Source organism: Triturus cristatus, chromosome 3_2 (assembly GCF_964204655.1).
Source record: "Triturus cristatus chromosome 3_2, aTriCri1.1, whole genome shotgun sequence".
Taxonomy (NCBI): Eukaryota; Metazoa; Chordata; class Amphibia; order Caudata; family Salamandridae; genus Triturus; species Triturus cristatus.
In genome coordinates, this window is record NC_140584.1 from 700,452,544 (window position 1) to 700,476,958 (window position 24,415).

The 24,415-nt window shown below is 46.5% G+C and overlaps 1 protein-coding gene across 2 annotated transcripts in view; it reads left to right on the top strand.

The window, feature by feature from the left end:
• Positions 1 to 24,415, top strand: part of DNAH7 (dynein axonemal heavy chain 7) — a 1,967,826-nt gene that overhangs the window by 1,249,285 nt on the left and 694,126 nt on the right. For both annotated transcript variants that reach the window (XM_085648764.1, XM_085648765.1), the window contains exon 50: positions 19,112 to 19,447. In XM_085648764.1, the coding sequence (XP_085504890.1) occupies positions 19,112 to 19,447 (336 nt within the window). The remainder of the gene's footprint in view (positions 1 to 19,111; positions 19,448 to 24,415) is intronic.

Sequence of the window (24,415 nt, forward strand, 5' to 3'; positions counted from 1 at the left end):
GTAGACAGCAATTGCAGATCTTTACTTCTGCAAGAGAAATAATACATGCAGTTTCACGGTGTCTGTTTAAATGAGTTTAAAACGTGACAACTGAGCACAAATTATTTACTCACTCAGGGAGAGGGGCCCAAAGGCGTGGCCCCACAGAGGAAGTGTTGTAACAAATGACGGTCCTTCACTCTCTTTAAAAATAGTTCGTGGCTGCAGGGGCAAAAAAATGTAAGGGTTTGTAAAAATCGTTTTTGGCTGAAAGCACTTGAATTCAAGTGCAAACTATGTTTTGCTCACGTAATAAAGCTTCAGGCTTGAGGTTTCAAGTGGGGATTTGTCTCCATTATTGCTAGCAGCTCGCCGAGCTGATTGACACATCATGTGATGGTGCATCAGTGTCACATGATGCGTTTCTGACCAATCACAGGAGGGGATTCATTTGCCCAAAGTAAAACTTTTCAATATCACAGGTCGGTTGTAAACCAAAGAGTGATTTGATCACCAAGTGGAATTTAAAACCCATTTTTGGGCACCACAAGTGTGGGAATTGTGTGGCCTGCCCAGCTACTATAGAAGGAAGTCTATTTGAACACAATGGAGTACATTTTTTTGCCCCTGCAGCCACGAACTATTTTTAAAGAGAGTGAAGGACCGTCATTTGTTACAACATTTCCTCTGTGGGGCCACGCCTTTGGGCCCCTCTCCCTGAGTGAGTAAATAATTTGTGCTCAGTTGTCACATTTTGAACTCATTTAAACAGACACCGCGAAACTGCATGTATTATTTCTCTTGCAGAAGTAAAGATCTGCAATTGCTGTCTACTGTTTATAAATCGTCTTGGCCACGCAATATTGAAAACCAGGTAACCTTTTTTTCCCTCCTTGTCCCCAGACATAGCTATCAGACAAAAGAATTACACCCCATGAGCTAAATTATTCATAATGTATTTTATTGCAGATTGGCAACCACTGCTTGTTACATATTGCTGATGGTTACATTTAATCGGCATAATGCAGGTATGTGACCACCAACTTGTGCAGATAGAGAAAGAATTAGGGCTTTGGGAAGCGCCTTTTTTAATAAAAACTTAAACTCTGTTTCCCCCCCCCCCCCCCCCCCTCTTTTTGTCACAATCAGTCTGTTCGTGAGAAAGACTAATCCAGCCCTGATGAGAGTGCGGCAATTGATTTAACCGGCACTCGAAACGCGTCGGCAGACAAAGGAACTCAACTCCTTGGTTAAATATTGCAAATATACCCCCTTGTGTCCCTGATATTTCAGAGGATTTGATTTATTCCAAATATAAGGGTGTTAGTTGTCTAATTCATCAATTTGTATGACAACTTTGTATTTCGGATTGTGTATATAATGATTGTTCTTTGTGAAATTTCATTTGGTCGCTTCAATGTTTGATTATTATGAGTTTATTTGTAATTGTATGTCAAAACACATTTTTCACGTTGTTCATTTTCATTGTGTAAGTACTAATGTGGTATTTCGTGTAGTTCATTATGTGTTCTTTTTGTGATCAAAGATATTAATTAAAAAATAAAAAAATAAATAAAAGGCAGAAATTACTGCTTAGGTAAACGTATTAATTTTCGTTTATCTTACTTCATATGAATAAGTGTTGAAGTCACTAGAGGTATAGGTAATTTTTTTCTTATGTAGTATAACTGGCCCTACCTACCCTCTAATCCTTTGGGCCAAACCCCTCCTTTTTTGATAATCCTACACACTACAGCACATCTCTTCCAAGGCCTGAAGAAATATGATCACATCACTCCTATCCTGATTGAACACCCGCAGCCAGTACCCCATCTGACTGCGAACTAAGTGTAAAAAACAAAACGAAAAACAATAGTCCTTTTCCATCTACGCACCCAGGATCTAGAACAACATCTCCGACATCCATCAGGCCTGCCCCAACACTGCTCCAAGTTAGAAAAGTGATGAAGACGCACCCTTTTTATTGAACACTTCAGATTTGAAGCAAGATGTGTCTCAGAACCCCTTTCAGAGGGCCACGAGGCAGGCATGGGCTCAACTGTGGTGGTTGGGGCCTTTTACTCCTGATGTCACAAGGCCCAACTTACTGTGGATTCTGAGTAACTGGGCCAAGTACCAGTTCTGTACTTGACTCTCAGTGGTGCTATGGTCGAGCATTCCATTGATCCTTTGGGGGAGGAGAGGGGGGGAACTGTAGATACAGTTTAGTGAACACAACTCATAATTCAAATAGCTCACAACAATGTCAGTAAATCAATATCCAGTCAAATACTTATTTGAATATTAAAAATAAGTATTTTACTTCTAATTCTGTACACTCAAAGAAGTAATACGACACTCATAAGCAATAACACAATCACCTTAAGGTTGGGGCTTCAGTGTTTCAACTGCAAATCTTTGTTTCACCAGCTTCTCCTACTGTGGTTAGTGGTATTCCCCATTCACTGGTGGCTGCTACCAGGGAATGCTCACTAGTAGACATTACTCAAGTGCCTACTCTGACTCTTTTAGAAAGCAGACAAAAGTGTCTTTGGTCCACAGCCCCTATAGCAGTGAGACTCCCGGGACCCTGTAGGTCCATATCAAGCCTTATACGCTCCAGCAGAGAGGAAGCAAAGTTTTCAGTGTCTCAGCGGGTGCCCCAACTGCAGGCACTCACAATGCTCTAGTCCTACTTGGTCGAGTCTGGCTGCATGTGAGAGGCACAGGCTCGCTGTGAGCTTGCACAGCCAGCTCCAGGAACGATCAGAGGTGCTCCTGTGCTTCCTTCTCCAGGGTAAGTTCAGCGCTCCCCACGTTGATTCTAGCACTCCCGATCTGGTGCCAGTGAGCTCAAAGCACTCACGGCATCCTCCTCCATCCATGGGGCAGGTCAGGGGCAATTTTGCGATGCTTGATTTTGACCCAAGGGTTGCACTTCAGTTCAAGGTTGGTGGCCAGAGCTCCAAAAGTTAATTTGTACCAGCAGACCCTTCTTACACACAGGGTTGCCACACTACTTGCACACAAGGCGTCGGCTCTTCCTGCGCAGCAGTCAACATCATGATGACCCCTTCTGGCATACGGGGTCACTATTATGCCTGGCAACGGTCTCGGGACTTGGCAGTGTTCACATCCCTCCTGGCATACAGGGTTGCTGCAATGGTGCAGTATGGGCTTCATGCTCTACACACAGCACTTTGCTCTTGACTATCTTAACGGTGACCCTCTCCTGACATACAGGGGTCGCCGATCTCATTCTGCACATGGGCAACAACATTTATGGTACATTGGCCATCTTCTCACACCTAGCCCTGTCAATCCTCTTGACTGGTCTCGCCACTTGAGACCCCGCCAACATTTTTCTCTTCCTGACATGGCACACTGGTCCTGGCAAGCAGGCAGGCGCTAGTGCTTCAGGCTCCAGAGCAGGTGGACTTGGTTTCTCTGAGTGATGTTCCCTCACCCAGCAGTGAGACTAGCAGGCTTTGGCCCCCAGTCCTTGTCACAGACAGATATCTTGCAGAGCTTCTCCTCCTCACAATGCCCATCTCGCTGCTTGGCAGATGACACATTTTTGGGATCTCAACCTCCCCTTCTTATAGTCCATTTCCAAACACCACATATAAAAAAGTGTCTGGTTCTTTGACATTTATGTTGGGGATCTGCTTTATTTGAAGCGCATACTTTCTTCCCTTTTCTTCCTCTTCACAGGCTGTCTGTCACAGTAGGAGAGACTCTGAAGCTGATAGTCCCACATCACAGGCCATGGGAGTGACTAGAGTTCACACCTGGATGTCCGCCATAGTAATATGTGCATCAAATGGTTAATCACGGGCTCCCAGCCCAACACTTGTTATTCCCTTATCAGCCCATCTCCTCCTTCCTAAGATGTGTCCAGGCCCATTCCTTGTGATCTCTCACTGAATCAAAGAGCACCCTTCGAAGTGTACAGAGGGAGTCTCTCACTTCTCCAGTCTGTCCCACCTAGCTCACAGGAATGCGGCAATACACATATCTGTCTGGGGTGTTTCCTTTCTCTTCATGTCTTCACCAGGCAGGCCTGGGCTTCCCAGAAAGGAACCAAGGATCCTCCATGTAATGTACCATTACAGGCACACTGTTACTTCGATGTATTAAGCCAACTTCGACACACATACATTCAGCACGCACAATCACTCTGCGAGCACGACTCAGTGCTGTATCCTTTCTGTGTTGTGGCATGGTGTGCTACATACATACACACTCTCTGCTAGTACACACATTCGCCATGGGTGCACTGCACAACACGTCACTCTTCACGTATTATACTTTTTGCAAGCGTACATATACTCAACACATGCTTTAATTGTGCATGCACTACACAGCACTACCACTCTCATTTAACCTTCTCTGGTCTGCATCAGCAGCGGCTCGTGTCAGGGAAAAGAGGCGGGCCAGGGGGTTAAGGGGGAAGGGGGGGGGGTGGATGGGGGATGACGGAGACAAATAAAAAAAATAACTTACCTGCCGCCCTCCAGCATTGCGCTCTTCTGCTCCTCTCCTCTCTACTGCAGGCAGTCACAGGCTTCCAGATTGGCCGGTGACCAATCCTGAAGCTGCTCTCATGTATGAGATCAGCTTCAGGATTGGCCCGAGCACCATGAATATGTGCTCCCAGACAGACTGTGAGCCTGTGCTTGCTCTCCCCATTCTGGCAACACAGCTGGGGTAGTAGAGGCTTTAGTGGGCCTGTCTGAGACTGCTGGCCAAACCGTCATGTGCAGTGACAACAGTGCCCACCACTTCCCCTCCAGTACTGCCCACCCCCCCCCGCCCCATAACTCGGCACAAGAAAAATAAAACGATAAAATGGGTTTTAAACCTGTTTTATTTTTCATGTTTTTGAGGGTGTTGGCAGCAGGGGAGATGCTCCTCCTCCATAGCGGAGGATCCACCACTGGACTACGTACACCCAGTACATGCATACACCATGCATGCACTGCACAGCAATGCTCTATCCCTGTACTGTACCATTACAAGGCACACGTCCATCCATCGCAGAGTCACCACTGCTGCACAAAGCAGTACTCTACATCTCACTGATGTAGGCCAAGGGTGACTTAAGCACACAGCAGAGGAACTTTACAAAAGTGAATTAGCCTGTAGGCCTCACTCCAGTAACACAGGGTAAAAAGGATCTGCTCAATCCTACTGATCACTTTACTGCATCCTGCCACCACTGCACTCGTGCTCCTTAACTCTTGGTGAAGGCAGTAGCCTTCCACCACTATGGGGGTAGCGCTTTGGGCTCCCCACCCAGTCCAACAAGACTTCAATGCATGAAACAGGCCTATGCCATGATGCACACGCATGATTCGTGTTTGCCTATGACAACAAAAATCAGCATCAGAAAAATCCAGACATCAGTACAGTTGGGTACTCGGGGCAGGGGTGCATGTCCATAACCATGTAAAGGACTTTTCCTTACCAACTTACTTTTTAACATGGAAATATGAACCACTGGCATAATCTTCATGAACTGAGGAAACTTTCTTCTTTGTAATTAACTAGGTTTTCTCACCCACTATATAATTGGGTGTAGGAATTATTTTCTTATCTGCCTTAACCATCTACAACCTAATTTTCTTTCCATTTACTCATTGACTTTATGCCTGTCTTTTATTATGTACAGAGATTTGTTGCCTTTTAACTATGATTGCACTATAGAAATACAATTTACATACATACACGTTTTATTCCCATTTAGATAACTTTGTGGATTGAGCACCTTCTGTAGACGTGTGTGTGCGATTAACATCAGAAAATGTCAGTTTTAATCACAAAATGTCCATTCAGCCCTGAAATGCAGAGTTACTTAAGAACAGTACTTAATTTGAGCCAGCGGAGCCCACCTTCACTTATTTTGGAGTCCGGCACTTATTGTTCCTCGTTAGACTTTGACCCAGAGAGAAAAACACACAAGGGAGACAGAAAGAAGAGAACGAGAGAAAACCTGTGGCAAATGGAAACAGCGGTAACCTGCAAAAGTGAGGTAAAGTGACAGGAGGTGTCAGGTGGTGAATAAAAGAGACAAGAGGTGGAATCAAGACTATGCTATGCCAGTACTCAGCAAGTCAACATCCAGTAGGGCAGGCAGCTTTCTGAGCAAACCTTTGGGCCATGTCACTTATTCTTTTACAAATTAAGCATTGCTTAAAAACGAATTAGTATGAAATGTTAGGTTGCCTGCAGTCATCACCTAACTTTTATGTACAGGTCATTCCACCATAGTGCGAGTAGAACAGCATTAAATCCTAGTTGCCTAATGTGCTCATGTTCATTACTAATGTCCAAAATGCTAATGGGGGTTTTCTCAAATGTTTATGTAAAGTGTCTATATTTAAACAACAACCTTTTGACCAATGTGTATGGTCTTATAACCTAAAAATGCACCACTTTGGGACCCATTGGCTTTGACAATTGTTTTTAGCGATGCTGTACAGAATCCTCGACGCTGCGCAGCATGGCAAATGAGAAAGTAACGTGGGGGAGAAGCACACAAGGACAATTCTATAATGGAGGGTGGCAGGGAGAAGCAGTAAGACAAGAAAGTGCAACGTGGAGTATGGAGGGAGACGAAACGCACACTAGGAAGACAGCTGGAACACATATATACTCATGGAGTGCTTAACACAAAAGAAAAATGTAGTTCCCTAGAAGTGAGCAGGGAAAATGCACAAGTAAATTGAATATAGAGATGGACAGACACAAGATGGACAGGGCAAGCCATTGAATACGATGTAGCCAGATTAGAGTGACAGTAAAGCCAACCAATGGCAAGCAGTTGGCGGGGTGCAAGCCCCCCTATGATGTTGGTAAGTCTGCACTGTATTTTTCACAACCGTACAATTGTGTTATCTGGTAGGCTTACCTAAAAAATATGTAGTGAGTGTTGGACTTGGTCCTGTTATACGATTTCTACACATTTAGTAGTTCTGTGTATGTAAAACAACAAACTTCTTAATTCAGAGACTGAGTCTTCTTATATAATCAGTAAATGTTGGTCTTTGGCTAGCTCACAGTATCCAATCTAAACCCCTAATCTTTCAGCGTTATAGATATTACTGATTACCTCGAATATGACCACTCTGATTCCCAAGAAAATCGTGGAAACCGGTCTAACCCTTTTATTTTGTTACTTTTGCAAGCCCAAGGTGTCACAAACAAAAGATACAATGATGCATTTTCAAATGTTTATTCAAAAGCTTTTAAGTTTTGTAAATAAAATATGAACTGATATTATCCGAAAGAACACATCATTGTTACAAGCATTATTAGAAAGGTGAAAAGCACAAACAATTCGACCATGTTAATTGTTCGTGATGTTACTAAGGTTACTCTTATCTATCACTAATCTCCCTGTGCTAAAGAGAGCATGTCGGGAGGTACCCATCTGCCAGGCCTATTGGAATGACCCAACCCCATACCTTGGTACTATATGTCAGGAAGCCGGTCTCTGTGCATTAACAAATGCACCCATCTAAGTATGCAGGCCTTCACACTTCTTTTGCACAGCTATCTTCCTTCTCAGGATGAAGGTCGGGGACAGCAGCATTCCATGATAACTTTGACGGGTAGTGAACCCCTGACTGACTTCAGCATGAACACTTTTTAAGTATTAACACAGCAAGCTCATCACACTGTGCCAGAGGTGCAGAACAATGTGTAGGAGAGTAGGGTCTGCTTCCTATGGTCACCCCCACTTTTTGCTTTTGCTTCACTGGTTTTCGACTTAGATGTGGCTGTGGGTCTGCTAATCAGACCCACAGCCCAGCTGTTCTCTCTCTAAATTCACACTATGTACTTAGTTTAGGTACATAATCCAATTGGTAAGGATCACCTAATAGGGCCCTGTACAGTGTACCTTAGGTACCCAGGGCATGGGTGTACCCTAGGCCTACCAGGGGCTGCAGCATGTATTATGCCACCCCTGGCTGGCCTCCCATCATGACACAACTGGCTGATCACTCAGCTGGGGCAAGGTCATGTAATCACCCCTTGCTTAGGTATAGTATTCCTATACCTACCTTATATATAGACACATGGGTAACCTTTCAGTCACTCCTATGGCAGGGCTTAACAATCCTGAAGGCAGAGTGCTTGGTAACATGTGAGATGGTGCTCTAGCATGAGCTGAGCCTGTCTGCAGCTTTCGGAACCATGTCCTTATAGCTGTTCTATGATATCGCCTACCATATACTCTTAGAGTGCCTTATAATCCTCGCGGCTATGGTAACTATGGTTTGGCTTTATCAAAACATGTCGTGTCAGGTGTCTAACACTTTGGAATACTACCCCCACACCATTACTGGCAATGAGGATAGTATTCCCCCCTTCTAGAGGGAGAAGACATGTTGAAGACCTACTTCCCGGTTAAAGTTAACCAGAGCCCCAGCATCACAAAATGGATGCTGCTGCCACAGACACAAGTCTGACCTCCTGCTGCTGGGAGTCCTTCCAGCGAGGGAGGCTTGGACAATAGGTTTCCTGCCTTGGGAGATGCTAGCACCACCCTAGACAGGGCTTAGTGTATTGGGGCAGGGAGGGATGAAAGAAACGAGACACTGCCTGGGGCACACAAGGTGTCCCATGCATAGTCCGGTTCAAACCGGTGCTGGGGCACTCCAGCCCCAGTCCTGGCGCGAAACTGGACAAAGGGAAGGGGGTGTAACCACCCCCCTCACTGGTCCCACCCATAGGAGGGACCTAGCAGGTAACCCCATCCCCCAGATTAGTATAAGAGTGGGAGCTGAGTCCCTAGGACTTTGGATTATCCTGAACTGAAACAAGACAAAAAACTCTGGACCTTCGACAAGAAGACTGAAGAAACTCCCTTGTGGCCAAGGAGTGGCCACCCTGTGCAAACAGGCACCAACAAGCGACCTGCCGTTTTCTTTGCCCAAGTTCTACGAGGAACCGACTGCAGAGCTCGACCAGCGCCTTGACCTCCAGACTTCTCTGACCCTGATCCACATCCACAGCCAAGCTGAGATCCGTGGAGGCGACGAGAGACGTGGGACCGGCTACCTGGGAAAATTGGCAAGTAGCTTCCAGCGCAGCTTCTGAGGCATCCTCGAAGTTGTGCTCTGGGGATTGAGAAGCCCCAGCCCCGAGCACCATCTGCACCGAAGATCAGCCCTCCACACTCCACGAGTTCTGCGTGGGGCCCTTCGGCATTTTCCTGCTCGACGCGTCTGTCCGGTTGCTTGCCCATTGGCTAGTAGCCTCAGTGACGACGAACCCTTGACTTTCCACCACTGGTTTGGCTCCTCCAGACTGGCCCTTGCTTCCCTGTGAAAGAGAAGCACCTCAGACCTTCCTGGTCTGCACCTGAAGCGAATTTCCCATTCCTCATGGGTTGCCTTTGCTAAGGCTTGTTGACTCCAATTGGGACGTCGACTCCGCCATCAGCAAGATCCTTTGTGGGACAGCTCGTACCCTGGTTCTGGTCATCCTCGATGCCTCCTGGTCCACGCAGCTGCAGAGACAAGCTTCAAGCCATCACCTGTGTTCTGCACGACATCGCAAGATAAACCACTTGTCAGGCCCCAGCCTCCCTTTTTAATGCACACAAGACACTCCTAGGGTAGGCCTTACGCAGGCCAGAGGGTAGGGTGCAGTGTATTTAAGTAGTTGGACATGTACTTTTAAGTTTTACATGTCCTGGTAGTGAAAAACGATTTAATGTGCTTTTCACCAATGCAGGCATACCCCTTGCATAGGATACCATTGGGTTTTGTTATTATACTTTATAAGTGATAGTATTCAGTTGGAAGCAGGTAGACAGATTGAGTTTGGTGTCTAAAGAAGTGTAATTAAAAGTCCTCTTTAATGATAAAGTCAGATTTAAAGTCAAAATTCTGAAAATGCCACTTTTAGAAAGCTGGTGTTTTCTTGTGCTAACTATTTGGTGCCTGCAGCCTGTCCCTGGGTCACATGATTATGTGTAGCTGGCAGTTGGTCTTTGTGTATTGCTCCCAGAGAGTGAGACAAAGGAAAGATAGGTGTTGGCAGGATGGGCCACTCTGACTTAACAAGGGGCCGCAGCTGTCACCTACCACACTTTAAACACTCACAAAAGGTTTGTCACTAGTCCTCACAAGCTGGGGCCAGGGCCAGGAGGAAGAGGATGCCTGACATCATAGGTGGGTGGAAACTTCCAGAATCTTCTCCTACTTCATAGTGGGCACCAGGTATAACTAATGGACCCTCTGTCCCAACTCTTTGGTACACTACTGGACCTGTGAAAGACTTCGAAGAAGAACTGTTGTGCTTCTTTTCTACAAAAAGGACTGCTGCTCTGCTGTGCTGCCCTGCTGCCCTCCAGCCTGAATGAGAAGGACTGAACATGCATTTGGGCCTAGGGCCACCAGAGTGACTGCAAGGGCTAGTTGGCTGGCCTCCTGATCAGAGCCTCAGGGACAAAACAGGCTCCAACAACCTTGAATTCAGCACACACAGTCAGCCAGGTGTGAGTCTTGCCCCCACGTAGTACAACCCCACTTCTGGACCCTTTGAAGTGGGCCTGAAGGTGCTCTGCCAGTGCACATCGCCTTGCCAAACTCTGCATAAAAACCTCTGTGTGCCACATCCCTGATACAAGACTTTTCATCGCAGCCCTGTAGCCCATCAGAACCGCCGCTGTGCTACGCATCTCCTCGCAAGGACCTCGCAATACCCACCGCAGCTCCCCACAATCACTGCTGCATGATGCATCTCCTCACAAGGACCTCGCATCACCTACCATAGCTCTTCGGAACCACAGATGCGCGACGCATCTCCACACAAGGATCTCACGTTGCATCTGCTGTGCGATGCATCCTTGGCGCAGGACTTTGCCTTACTCAGCAACTAGGATTTAATGTACTCTGTTCAGCAGGCCTAACTTGGTCCCTGTAGCTGACCCCTTCTCCATTGTGGTCAGTCTGTGACACGTTACAGCATGACTTGATAATCATAGGTGGCGCTTAGTGCTTTTTGGCTCTATTTTCACTTAAATCTTTCAAATTGCATATATCCGGGTCTACTGTTTGGATTTTTGTCGTTTTGGTGTTAAATTAATAATTACATTTAACTTTGTTTGATGGTGTTTGATTTTTCTTGTGTTGTGGTTACACTTTATTACTGCTTGAAGTGCCGCATAAAAACTTTACACATTGCCTTTAAGTTACACCAATCTACCATGGGGTTCAGCACAGGTTAATTTGGGGCTGTTTGTGACTTTACAGTATCTGAGAATTGTGGTTGCTGCTTAAGTAGGGTTTCATCCCCCCAGCCAGAAGACCAATTTCCTACACAAAGATAGGTATTGATTCTGATGGATACGTCTGCCTGTGGATTCCTCACCTTATGAATATACCCTGCACCAGCATTCAGCGGAATTTTTTCCTAGCTCTCCATGCCAACGAGGACGTCGGCTCCGCTCGCGACTCCGCATGACGTCACTGGAGCCTAAAGAGAGCCTCGTCGGCGTGCTGATGTTAGTTCCCTTTTTTCCGCGCCGTCAACGCTTAACGGTTTTCTAGCACTCTCCATATTTGTGGAGTTACTTTGTTGTTTCTTCAGCTTTAACTGTTGCTATAAGTGATGTCGTCTTCGAGGAAGTCTGGTTTTAAGCCCTGTAGGGAATGTGGAGGTCACATGTCCATCACTGACCTCCATGAAGATTGTTTATGGTGCTTGTCGTCGTGGAGGACTGTTCCTGTTGCAGGAAAATGAATCCTAAAGCACTTAAGTAACGGGAAGCGAAGTTGTTTCTGGCCAAGGCGAAGAAAGAAGGTAGAGGGCGTAAGCGTGATAAGTCGAAGTCGTTGACTTTGCATACATCGAAGCCGAGAAAACACAAGAAAAAGAGAAGACGGATCTCGGCGCCGCTCGACGAAGGGTATGAAGTACTGGGTTTTTCAGAACCAACCCAGCGGTGCCAGGGGACACACCCGAAGACTTCGAGTTCTTCCTGTTTCAGACTACAGAAACACAGAGTCAAAGATCGTATTTATTGGCTGCAGACCAATCACAGGTATCCGAGAAGTACAACACGATGTATGTTCTCAGGAGACTGCTCCCGAACCAAAAACCAGTCTTTACTTGTATACACAAAGTTACGCTCTGGGCAACACCGCCCCTATTTTACAAGTGGTCATTCACATCTTTTCGCTTCAAAGAAACAGTAAAGTCATGATGATAATCCCACATTTCAGCTCGTTCAGATCACAAGTATTTACCCAGCGAGGCTCAGAACACTCATCAGATATCGGCAGCCCCACATAATTCGGCACCTCCCCCTCGTAAAGTAGGCCATAAAGTAGGAAACAGAGTCAGGTGTGAAGGAGATTAGTCCGGGTTCGTGTGGGAAGAACGACTTTATGATGTGTCAAGCCCTGATGCTAATCCCATTTGGCCGCAGTAAAAGGGACCGGCCGGACATGAATGACCTCGGGCACTGGAGTCAGTTTGCACAGGTCACAAAGAAGTCACCAGAAGGTGTACGTGTCCTTTAGGCCTAAGCATGGCCTTCGTGCACAGCCTATGTGAGGGCAACCACAAAATAGCTGCCGCTCTAAAAATGGAACCCGAGGGTACTATATATATTATCGTACACACGGTGAATTCATCGGTAAAACATGACGAAAACACTCATGCATACCGCGTTACGCATTTGCGGTTCGCTGATACCAAAATCGGCATGCTGGGACCCTTCCACCGACATGGTTCCGAAATTTACAGTACCACAGGTAAGGCTTCGAGGTTGCCTTCACCTGCCCATTGACGTAAGGACTTTGTGTCTCCTTCGCCCTCTCCTTCTCCTTGTGCCGCTCCGGAGAAGTCTCTTTCGCCTAGAGGCACTCCGGCGCAGTCTCCGGCGCCGAGAGATTCACCAGCTTCCGACGCCGAGCCGGTTCAGGATGTTCCATCTTCTCCTGTGCCTGAGATTGAACCGGTGGATTCGGCAGTGGATTCGATTGTTCCGACGTCAGACACTCCCCGTTTGGATACTGGTTTGAATCCATATCCACAATTCCCGGCTCCAGGGGCGGATCCGTCGCATTTTTTTAAATGCTATGTACGAAGTTTTTCAAAGGGCGGCTTTCCCATTTGGAGCACTTTCTGGTACCGTGGGTCCACTGGCAATCAACTTTGGCGTGCCACAACACTATGCCCAGGCACCCTTCATGCCCTTCATGCTGATGGCACCGTCATGGCAATTTCCGGAGCCGACAGTCTCGACGCCGTTGATAGAATCTTCGGCCTCATCTGGAGAGCCTTCCTCGCGGCCTCATGTGGATCTTGTTCCTCCATCGGAGCCTCCCTCGACGCCGGCTGCGTAGCAGTCGGCGCCACGTACGGCGCCACTGATGCTGCGTCCGTGGATTCATTCACGGCGAGAAGCTCAGAGGCTTTTAGAAGAGGAGCAGTATCGTAGAGAGGAAGTAGAGGAGGGCGAGTTGGAAGAGTCTCTGGATGAATTAGAGGGAATTCAGGAGGCGAGTGGATTGGAAACCTCCCCTGAGTGGGAACTCTCTTCTACAAGGGCTTCACCTCCTCAAGAGGTAGCACCCTACCAATTGGTGATGAGGAAAGCTGCGGAGCTTTTAGATTTGCAGTTACCTACTGCTGAATATAAACCGAATTTGTTGACAGAGGTTTTGCATTCGCCTTCCTCCATAGTTGAGCCTCTGTTGCCCTTTAATGAAGCCTTATTAGATCCTATCATCGAGGTTTGGCGTAAACCTCTTTCTTCACCTGCAGTTATTAAGGCTTTGGCTAGAAGGTATAGGACTGCACCAGAAGATCCAGATTTTCTCTCTTCTCACCCATCTCCAGAGAGTTTGGTGGCGCAAGCATCCTGCTCCAAGCAATCTTCAGGTGCTTTTCCACAGGCCCCAGCTGACAGGGACTCAAAGAAAATGGAACAGTCAGCTAAAAAGGTTTTCTCCTCTTCTAGCATGGCACTGAAATCAACCAATGCCACTTGTCTGTTGGGCCATTACATACATGCTTTGATGGACTCGCCAAAGCAATTGGCCCCCAAGTTGCCTGATGAAGAGAGGGGAAACTTTATGGAGGTTCTGTCAGACGCTCAGGCTGCGGCTAGATAGGTTATTCAATCAGGCCTGGATACGGCTGACACAGTAGCCAGAGTTTTGGGCTCCTCCATAGCTACAAGAAGGCAGGCTTGGCTTTGTTCTTTTGGATTTTCCCCTGATGTCCAGGCCACTCTTGTTGATTTGCCCTTTGACGGGTCGAAGCTCTTTGGGGAAAAAGCAGATTCGGCCTTCTAAGGTTTAAGGACAGCAGAGCCACTGCGAAATCCTTGGGGTTGCACACCCAGTCGAGAGGTTTCGGCTACAAGAAATATCGAGCAGCAAAATCCGCTCTATAAATCTTATAGAGGAAGAGCCAAAGGTCGCCAATGTGGTTCTGCCCCTCAATCTCTCCTCCTCCTCTTCTGCCTCCCCCGCTACCTCTGGTACCACAGGAAAGCAGCCCTAGATCCCCCATCCTGGATCATGTGGGTCCTTTAGGGGGTCGGCTGTCTCACTTTCTGCAAGGTTGGAAATCGATCACGACAGACCTTTGGGTTTTAAACCTTGGGGAGAATGAGTAGGAGGTTCTTTCATTACTACAAAAAGGTGCGATAGAGGTGGTTCTAGAGCAAGAAAGGGGTCAGGGATGCTACTCCCGGTATTTCCTGATCCCCCCAAAAAAACGGCAGGTTACGTCCGATTCTGGACCTCAGGGTCTTAAATTTTGACCTGAAGCAGGAGAAATTCAAGATGCTGACCCTTGCTCAAGTTCTTCTGGCGCTGCAGCAAGAGGACTGGATGGTGTCGATCGACTTACAGGATGCGTACTTTCACATCCCCATTCTGAAGTCGCACAGGAAGTATCTCCGTTTTACGGTTGGGTCGCAACACTACCAGTTTGCGGTCCTCCTGTTTGGTTTTACTACTGCACCTCGAGTCTTCACAAAGGTGCAATGGTGGAAGCTCATCTCAGAAGGTCGGGGATTTCTGTTTTCCCGTTCTGGACGACTGGCTGCTCAAAGCAGAGTCGCCAGAGATGGTGCTTCATCATCTGCGGGTAACATCTCAACTGTTGTTCAATGTGTGTTTTTCAATCAATGTGCCCAAATCTCACCTGGTGCCCTCTCAGCGCAATCTGTTAATTGGGGCGGTACTGGACACTACTGTGTGTCGAGCATTTCCTCCTCCACAAATAATTCTCGACATTCAGGAGATGATCCCTTTATTCCACAGTGGAGTGGTTGTTCCAGTTCTGAAGGTCCTTCGCCTGCTCGGTCTGTTCGCCTCCTACATTCTGTTGGTCAACCATGCATGCTGGCACATGAGGGTGCTCCACTGGTGTCTCCGCAGGCAGTGGTATCAGCATAACAGATCTCAGGGAGTCAGTCAGGATCTCCAGAGAAGCTGCGGCGGATCTGTCTTGGTGGAGCGTGGATGGCAATCTGTCTCAAGGAAAGCCCTTACATCTTCCTCCATCGGTGGCCACAGTAATAACGGATGCCTCTACCCTAGGGTGGGGTGCTCATATGGGGGATCTGGAGATTAAGGAACTTGGTCTCCAGAGGAAAGATTGTCTCATATCAATCTTCTGGAATTGCGGGCGATAAGTTTGGCACTCAAAGCCTTTCTCCCTTCCCTTCGTCAGTTGGTTCAAGTCATGACGGACAACACTACCGCGATGTGGTTTGTCAACAGGCAGGGAGGAGTAGGGTTGTACCGTCTCTGCATAGAGGCATTGCGGCTGTGGTCCTGGGCTCAGGACCATTTGATTTGCTTGATGGCGAATCATTTGGCCGGGATGTTGAACGTGCGTGCGGACAGTCTCAGTCGGCAGTTCTCCGCCGACCACGAGTGGATGCTTCATCCGGAGGTAGTTCGACGCGTCTTCCGGACGTGGGGGACTCCTCGGGTGGACCTGTTTGCCACTTTCAAGAACGCACATTGCCCATCATTCTGCAGTTTCCATTGCAGGGGGTGTTGGGTGACGCGTTTCAGTTGAGTTGGAGCTCTCAACTCCTTTACGCGTTTCCTCCCATACACTTGATTCCTCGGGTTCAGAGGAAGATTTGCCAAGACTGGGCCCAAGTCATTTTGCTTGCCCCGGATTGGCCAAGAAGGGTTTGGTACACAGATCTACTTCACCTCTCATCGCACCCTCCGCTCCGTCTCCCTCTCAGGGCAGACCTCCTCTCACAGTCGCAGGGGCAGGTTCTACACCCACACCTCCAGAGCCTGCACCTTCATGCCTGGAGATTGAACAGGGCAACCTGAGTTCCTTTTCTCTCCCGCCTGACATGGTGGATGTTATTTTATCGGCCGGGCGACACTCCACCATTTACTCCTACAGATGTTCAAGATTCGTTAAATGGTGTGGAGAGAGATCCATTGACCCTTTAAAGGCCCACTTGTCCAATATTCTTCAATTTGCTCTTTCCTTGGCTCAGCAGGGTTGTGCTGTGGCCACGGTTAAGGGCTATTTGTCGGCCTTATCGGCTTTTCTGTGTCTACCTGATCAGCCATCTTTATTTAAGTCTCCTATCGTTTTGTGAATTATCAAAGGCCTTACCAATAGGTTTCTCCCTACTCCCTTTGTTATGCCCCAATGGGATCTTAATCTTGTTTTTACTTTTTTGATGGGTTCCCCTTTTGAACCCCTTCATAGCTGTCCTTTGAGGCTTCTGTCTTTTAAAACAGTCTTTCTGTTAGCCATTACCTCAGCAAGGAGGGTGAGTGAGCTTCAAGCTCTTAGTTCCACACCCCCACTTTTGACCATACATGCTGAAAGGATGGTCCTCAGGACCAGGGCTGCTTTTCTGCCTAAGGTAGTTACACCTCTTCATCTGGGGCAGTCCATAACTCTCCCTGTGTTTTATCCTCCCCCTCACCCTTCCAAGGAGGAGGAGAGACTTCACCGCCTGGACCCTAAAAGATCGGTGAGCTTTTATTTGAACAGGACAAAGGACTTACATTTGGACGATCAGCTCTTTGTGGGCTACGTTGGACGCTCAAAAGGCAAAGTTGTGCAGAAGCGCACTCTATCCAGGTGTATCATCTTGTGCATCAAGATCTGCTACGCCCTTGCTGGTAAGGAATCGTCTGAGGGTATTAGGGCTCATTCTACTAGGGCTAAGTCTTCCACCTCTGCTTTGGCCAGAGGTGTTCCTGTAGAGAACATTTGTAAGGCTGCGACTTGGGTCTCCCTCCACACTTTCGCGAAGCATTATTGCTTGGATTCCGAAATGAGGAGGGAGGGCTATTTTGCGCGCTCTGTCTTGCAGGACTTTTTGGTATAGGAAAGGTGGACACCCTCCTCCGGGAGTGGGAATCTATTCATAAGGTGAGGAATCCACAGGCAGATGTATCCATTAGAAGAACAAGTTACTTACCTTCGGTAACGCTTTTTCTGGTGGATACAATATCTGCCTGTGTATTCCTCACTGATCCCACCCTCCTCCCCGTTGTCCACCTTTGTATACCTAAAAGGATGCCTTATTTGGCTTGTTGTTTTACATTGTATCTTCTTTCTATCTGGTACATTTATAGGAAATGCTGATGTTCTTTAGCTTTCCTTTTTGATTTTGTACTGTGTATATTGGTTCAAATGTTGTGTACTATGTATACTTTGAATCTGTTGTCGGTCCACCTGTTCGCCTCGGAGGCACAGAAAAAATGGGTGGAACTGACGTCATCATGCCGACGAGGCTCTCTTATGGCTCGGTGATGTCATGCGGAGTCCCGAGCGGAGCCGACGTCCTCGTCGACGTGGAGACCTAGAAAAAAATTCCTCAGGGGATATTCATAAGGTGAGGAAACCACAGGCAGATACTGTATCCACCAGAAAAGGCGTTACCGAAGGTAAGAAACATATTGTTCAGCACCACATTCTTGTATGAGCGTGAATGCATCCTGGGTGCTCATAATCCATAATCATAGGGTAATTTTCCCCACATCTTTGACTTGGCCTTTTGCCTTGTAAAAGGACATTATGGAGATTCTTTACTCCTACCAGATAGCTGAACTGCTTTTAGCGTCTTTACGCCTTTGTGTATTTGTTCATGCTATATAAAATTATCATTCATTCATTCATTGGGTCGTTTGTATAATAGATGGGTGACTGAGGGTGCATGCATTGATGGAGAATGCACATCGATTTGCTTCTTTCAGTTTAGAGAAAATGGAAAACACTGATGTGACAGTTCTGATTGTTACCAAAGTACCATGGAGAAGCTCTCTAGACTGTGACCTTTGACACTGTTACTCCCACCTCCTCGAAAAAAAGCGTCAGATGCCTCGTAATTTTGTATCCTTATTCCTTTCCACAATGATCTTGTAGCCCAACCTCTTTTCACAGATTATTACACTCTCATCCCATTGTCCAATGTTTCTGGCTTTCTGTCTGTTCTCTGTGTACAACAAAAGGTCAAAAGTGCTGCAAAGTTTAAGAAAATGTCTGTGTCAAAAAACAGTGCCAAAGGCCAATTAATACCTCAAGGGCTTCCGTATGATCAACCTCCTGAGGCAGCTTTACTGTGATTGGAGCAAAGTCAGGTCTCATTTCTTTTCAGCTAAGCAGTTATTCCACAGCTGAGGATTTTAGATGGTGCAGATGTAAATGAAACAGAAAATGCTAAAGCCCTTTAATCTTTTTCTGAAGCTTTCAGCCAGAAGGCTAGTATTGTATTCTGGATTGTAAGGATTTCATGATTTTCGTGTGCACCCAGTAAATCATCCTACGGGTGGGGCACAAATTCCACTAGTAGTCATGTTACTGTAGTAGCATGGCAACAGGTACTATATAACACTTTATATTGACATATTTACGTGTTAATTTTACCGATTCATGGAATCTTTCAGATTAGTCTGACTCAAGCATCACAGTAAATTCAGATGTTATGAGTTCCTTTCCATACTCCCAAATGGATCACTATTTCTCAGATTGTCTCTTAGTGTGATGGATTGGAGGAAGGCGACTATGAAAGCAGATAAATAATCTCACTTTGCCCTTATTTGACGTTTGTTCTCAACAATAATGATTCCTTTATAATGTCTTTTTTATTGTACAGGCAGTTGAAAGAAATTGAAGATAAGATTCTCGAAGTGCTGTCGTCATCAGAAGGCAACATTTTAGAAGACGAGACTGCCATCAAAATCTTGTCCTCCTCCAAGGTTCTTGCTAATGAAATTACTGAGAAGCAGGCTGTGGCTGAGATAACGGAGAAGAAAATTGACACAGCCCGCTTGGGCTATCGACCAATTGCTATCCATTCATCAATCCTCTTCTTTTCGATTGCTGATCTGGCGAATATCGAGCCCATGTACCAGTACTCGCTCATTTGGTTCATTAATCTTTTCATCATGTCGATCGACCATTCAGAAAAATCTGAAGATTTGGAAACGAGGTATGTAACAATAGACTTTGTTCGAAAATGTTTTACACATCAGTGATATTTTTTAGATAGAAGTCATAATCTTATCTATGGGAAGTCTGATCATGTCCAGATCTCATCATACCTGCCCTAGTTGGATACATCTAGATTTCTATGATTTGGAACAAAATTACTTCAGGATTTCAATGGTCTCTTGATCATTCGTGGTTGTGATGAATATTAGGAATATATAATCGACAATACTTTGACATTGCTAATTTTACATGTCTTTGGTTGTACTATTCATATTACTCTACTTTATAATTGCAACAATGGTGCAACATTCTTTCTGTGCTAAGGGCTTGTGTTGCCGAAGTGTTTGAGGACATATGTTTAGTGTAGAGATAAAGTAGAGGAAAAGGGGACCCCACTGGTTCAGGAAAACGAAGAGGGGATCAAATCTACATTATTTTAGTTCCACAACCTTTTTCTCTACCAAGGTGACTTTTTTCCTTAACTCTACACTATTGTTAGGATCAACATAATTCTCCCTATTTCCCTTTTCTCATAAATATCATTGTAGGAAAACATGTTTAGATTCATTTGTATTTATTTTTACCGTTTAAAAAAATACAAATGACATTGAAAAAAAGCAAATGTCTCTACCAGAAGTCAATAGATTACTCTTATAAGCTATTTAAATATCGAGCCAACTTGTTGCTGTTGCAAAAAACGTATGGAGTTTGTTTAAAATCTGAGCTTCTTGCTGCAACTGCACAAAAAACTGGCCTCTTGTTATCCTTTAAGACTGCCCACATACACACCTCCATCCTCCTCTCTAAAATAATTCCTTTTATCTTCCCTATAAACATGCTGAGCTGGTTCTGTATTGAAGCTGTGTTACAGAATTGCGACCCCAAGTGACCACAAGAACATTACAAAATCCAAACTGTGGACTGAAAAAGGACTTGTTGTTAGCTGAGGAAGAACACTTACATGACAAACTGCCATTTTTCCTGGGGTTTTAAAAATCCCCCCACCAGAGGTGGAAACATGGGAACTACCTTCTATTGTAATGAGACATTTATGGTGGGTAGCTTCTGAAGGGAAGACCATTCCTGAGAACTGCCCTACCATACCATAGCTGTCTTATTAACTTAAGATAGCATCCTGTCTTCTTTAGCTTCTTATCCATATTCACTTAGATTCTGGTGGACTTAAAATAACCTACACCTAAATAAAACACAGCTTGAATCTGGAATGCAATTTACAAAAGGTGGGAGTTTTGGGTGGCCTATAAGATGGTGGTCAGGGGGCAAGCCCTCTTGTTAATAGTAGGGCACAGGCGGGACAAGAGGGCAGCTGTAGAGGCACTGGAGCACGACGTTTTAGATCTAGAGACGCATCTGGTGAGAGATGATAACGAGGACAGATGACACACATTAAGCGTCAAACAACACAAATGCAGAGACCAGGTGACCGAGTCAGGCAAGGCCGCGACTAGGGCAGTACAGCACTGGGTATTTGTGATGGGGGACAAGGCAGGGAAACTGCTCACATGGCTTGATAAACGTGACAGGACAAATCAGTGGGTCATGACCATATGCTCGAGTGATCGCTAACACCCTTACTACCTATTATTCATGTATTTATTCAACAGAGTCTGCATCTACTGACCAGAACTAAGACTTTTAGATAGCGATCTTACGGAAGATGAGGTGGGACAATCAATTAGAGCCATACATTTGGTCAAGGCATTGGAACTAAGGGTGGGCGCAGTGCTCCGCTCCGCCCACAGAGTGTGCGTAGTACTGCCCACTTCGCGCTGCGCAAAGTAGGCATAGCAGGGTCAGACTACGCACACCCCGCGGCGGAGCAGAGTTGCCCACCACCCGCCTCCCTCCCGCCCTCATTTTACAATGATTAAAATCATTAGATAAAGAAAAATGACTTACCTGACCTGCCGCGTCCCGGGGCTCCATCTTTCTGCTTCCTGCATATCTTCTTCCTCACGAATGCGCATGCGGGACGCGGCAGCTCAGGTAAGTCATTTTTCTTTATCTAATGATTTTAATCATTGTAAAATGAGGGCGGGAGGGAGGCGGGCAGGGGCGTACTGGGGCTACGCGAAGTGTGCGGGTGGGCGTAGATTTGCCCCCACTCCGTATTGCTTCACGTAGCCTCACTACGTCCACTACGCCCAGGGTTAATTGGAACCCAATGGTCTGCCAATAAAACTATACAAACTCACAGCATCTTCTATGGTGCAACATATGTTGAATATGTTCAAAGAGAGCAGGTGGCACGGTAGGCTTCCCAGAGATCAGAGGCTTGCCTCCATAGGTGTTATCCACAAAAAAGGAAGAGTGGTGGAGCAGTGTGCCTCTATCTCATTGCTAAATGCTGAAGTGAAGATTCTCACCAAACCTTTAGGGCTTCAGCTCATCCAGCTCATCTCCAGATTGGTTCACCCGGACCAGTCTGGATTTATGCCAGGTCACAGCACCCCTCTTAACTTGCAATGTCTCCAAGGAGTTTTAGGATGCACACATAGAATCCAGGAGGATGTAGTGGTCTTTTCAATCAATGCGCATGGCCTTTGACACCATCGAGTGACTGTATCTCTTTGCTGTGTTTAAACATATGGGCTTTGGGCCACAATTCTTGTCCTGGCTTCAACTCCTATACACTGACTATCTAGCGCAGGTGGTGGTTAATGGTAGGGTGTCCCGAGTCTTCCCCATACAATGAGGGACCAGACAGGGCTGTCCCCTATTGCCCTTTATATTCACATTAATACTCAAGCCATTGGCAGCCTGGAACCGAGAAGATCTGCTGATTCGAGGCCTCCGCTGGACGGAGGACTGGGAAGACAGAATATTGCTGAATGCCGATGATATTCTTCTCTATATGGCGGCTCTGAAGTCCTCCATTGCCAGAATACTGAACATCTTTACTAACTTTGGTAGATTTGGCAACCTGGAACCGAGGAGATCTGCTGATTCGAGGCCTCCGCTGGACGGAGGACTGGGAAGACAGAATATTGCTGAATGCCGATGATATTCTTCTCTGTGTGGCGGCTCTGAAGTCCTCCATTGCCAGAATACTGAGCATCTTTACTAACTTTGGTAGATACTCCGGATATACAATTAATTGGTCTAAATCGGTGGTGTTTGTTTTTCATGGACCAGCGCCACAACTACCGGAAAATTGTGGGGCACGAATAGTGGCGGATGGGTTCTGTTATCTCAGAATCTTCGTTACCACCAGCCCGGATCTCTTTCATGTTCATAATCTACAGAGTTCCCTGACCCGACATAAGAGCGATGTTCAACACTGGCGGTCACTCCCCCTTTCCTTGCTGGGGAGAGTGTCATTATTTAAAATGATGGCACTACCACGATTTCTCTATATATTTCAAAATATGCCACTTCCTGTGCCCAATCCATACTTCAAAACATTAGAGTGTGGAGGCTCCTCACAAATTGCTTTTTATAAATTGACATGCGGTTGGTATGTGGGAGGGATTGCCCGTTATCCAAACATATTATAGAGTGGCGCAGCTGACAACTATTAACCAAAGGATTCATCAACTGCTAACTGAACCTGCTAACCGAATGGACTGGCTGATTCTCCAATGAAGGAGTTATCTCCGAGCAGTCTACGCCAATCCGTGCCTCCTCACCCTGGAGGGACCGATGGCACTGACAGGCCAACTTTGGCACTCAATGCTCACCAAGCTGAGGCGGAGAAATAAAATTACTCTGGCAATGCCATTGTGGGACTCTAAGCTTCTAGGTGCAATGGGCACGAGGATAGGATTTGACAAATAGGACCTGATTGGGGTCTCACGGGTGGGCGATCTCTATTCCGGGATGGAAGTGGTACCCTTCGCAGAGTTACAAACAGCCTACGACCTAGCTCCCACCGAGACCTTCCATTTGTAGATTCATCATGCCCTACAGGTGGTGCAGCCGTTGGGGGTGGTCCTACCATAGGCCTCACCACTAGAAAGTACACCCCTAGAAGATCATATAACCCGCAGGGCAATTTCCCCTACATATCAAAAAATTATTAACAATTCCCCAGACACTCTTTCACCTCTACGGGATCGGTGGGAAAGAGACATAACAGACTTATACGAAGTTGACTGGCCACAAGCCCTAGCATCTCCCAAAGAGTTGGCCATCAGGACACGTTTCCGGCTGGTCCAGCTCAAAATAATACATAGAGCCTACATCTCCTGCAATACTAAGGTAAAAATGGGCAAGAGGACAGATCTACTTTGCCGCTGAAGTTTTGGGCAGGAGGGGACATTTTACCACATTCTGTAGGCCTGTCCAAAATTTCAATCCTACTGGGACTCAGTGGTATCCTGTATGACAGGGATCTGTGGGGAGAACCTATTACTTTTGGCCAAATGGTGTGTACTCAATGTTTGGGAAGCCACAGACCTGGGACAAACTCATCAGACCTAGGTAACCTTAGGCCTGATGATTGTGAAGTGTAACATAGCTCACCATTGGGGGCCAAAAGCTACACCAACCCTCCTGCGCTAGAAGAGGGACATGGATTTGTGTATGGTAGTAGAGAAAAGTCTATGAGAGTAAAGGGTGTCGAACAAATGGAATGTACACAGGAGGAGTCCATGCACTGCCCCCAACGGTTAGAATGTTGCAGTCCCTGGTCTATGAGGAGGAAGAGCAGACGGGGCCCCTGAAGGGATAATCTTTGGGGTATCTTTTATTGAAGATGAATATGTCTGAGAACTGTACTGTACTGTGATGTAATGTCTTATTGCTATCATGTGCAAGATTCTGGTGTGACGTTATTTTATTCACTGCCTCAAATTAATAAAAAGAGATGGGAGATGGGGTGGTGGCCGGAAGGAGTAGCGGAGGAGTGCAGGGGCTGTGACGGGCTGAGCCGCGGTCCGGGGGTGACGCTGTTCCTGTGCCGGTGAGTGTGCGCCATCCCCGGCGGCCGGCTGCCACTCCGAGT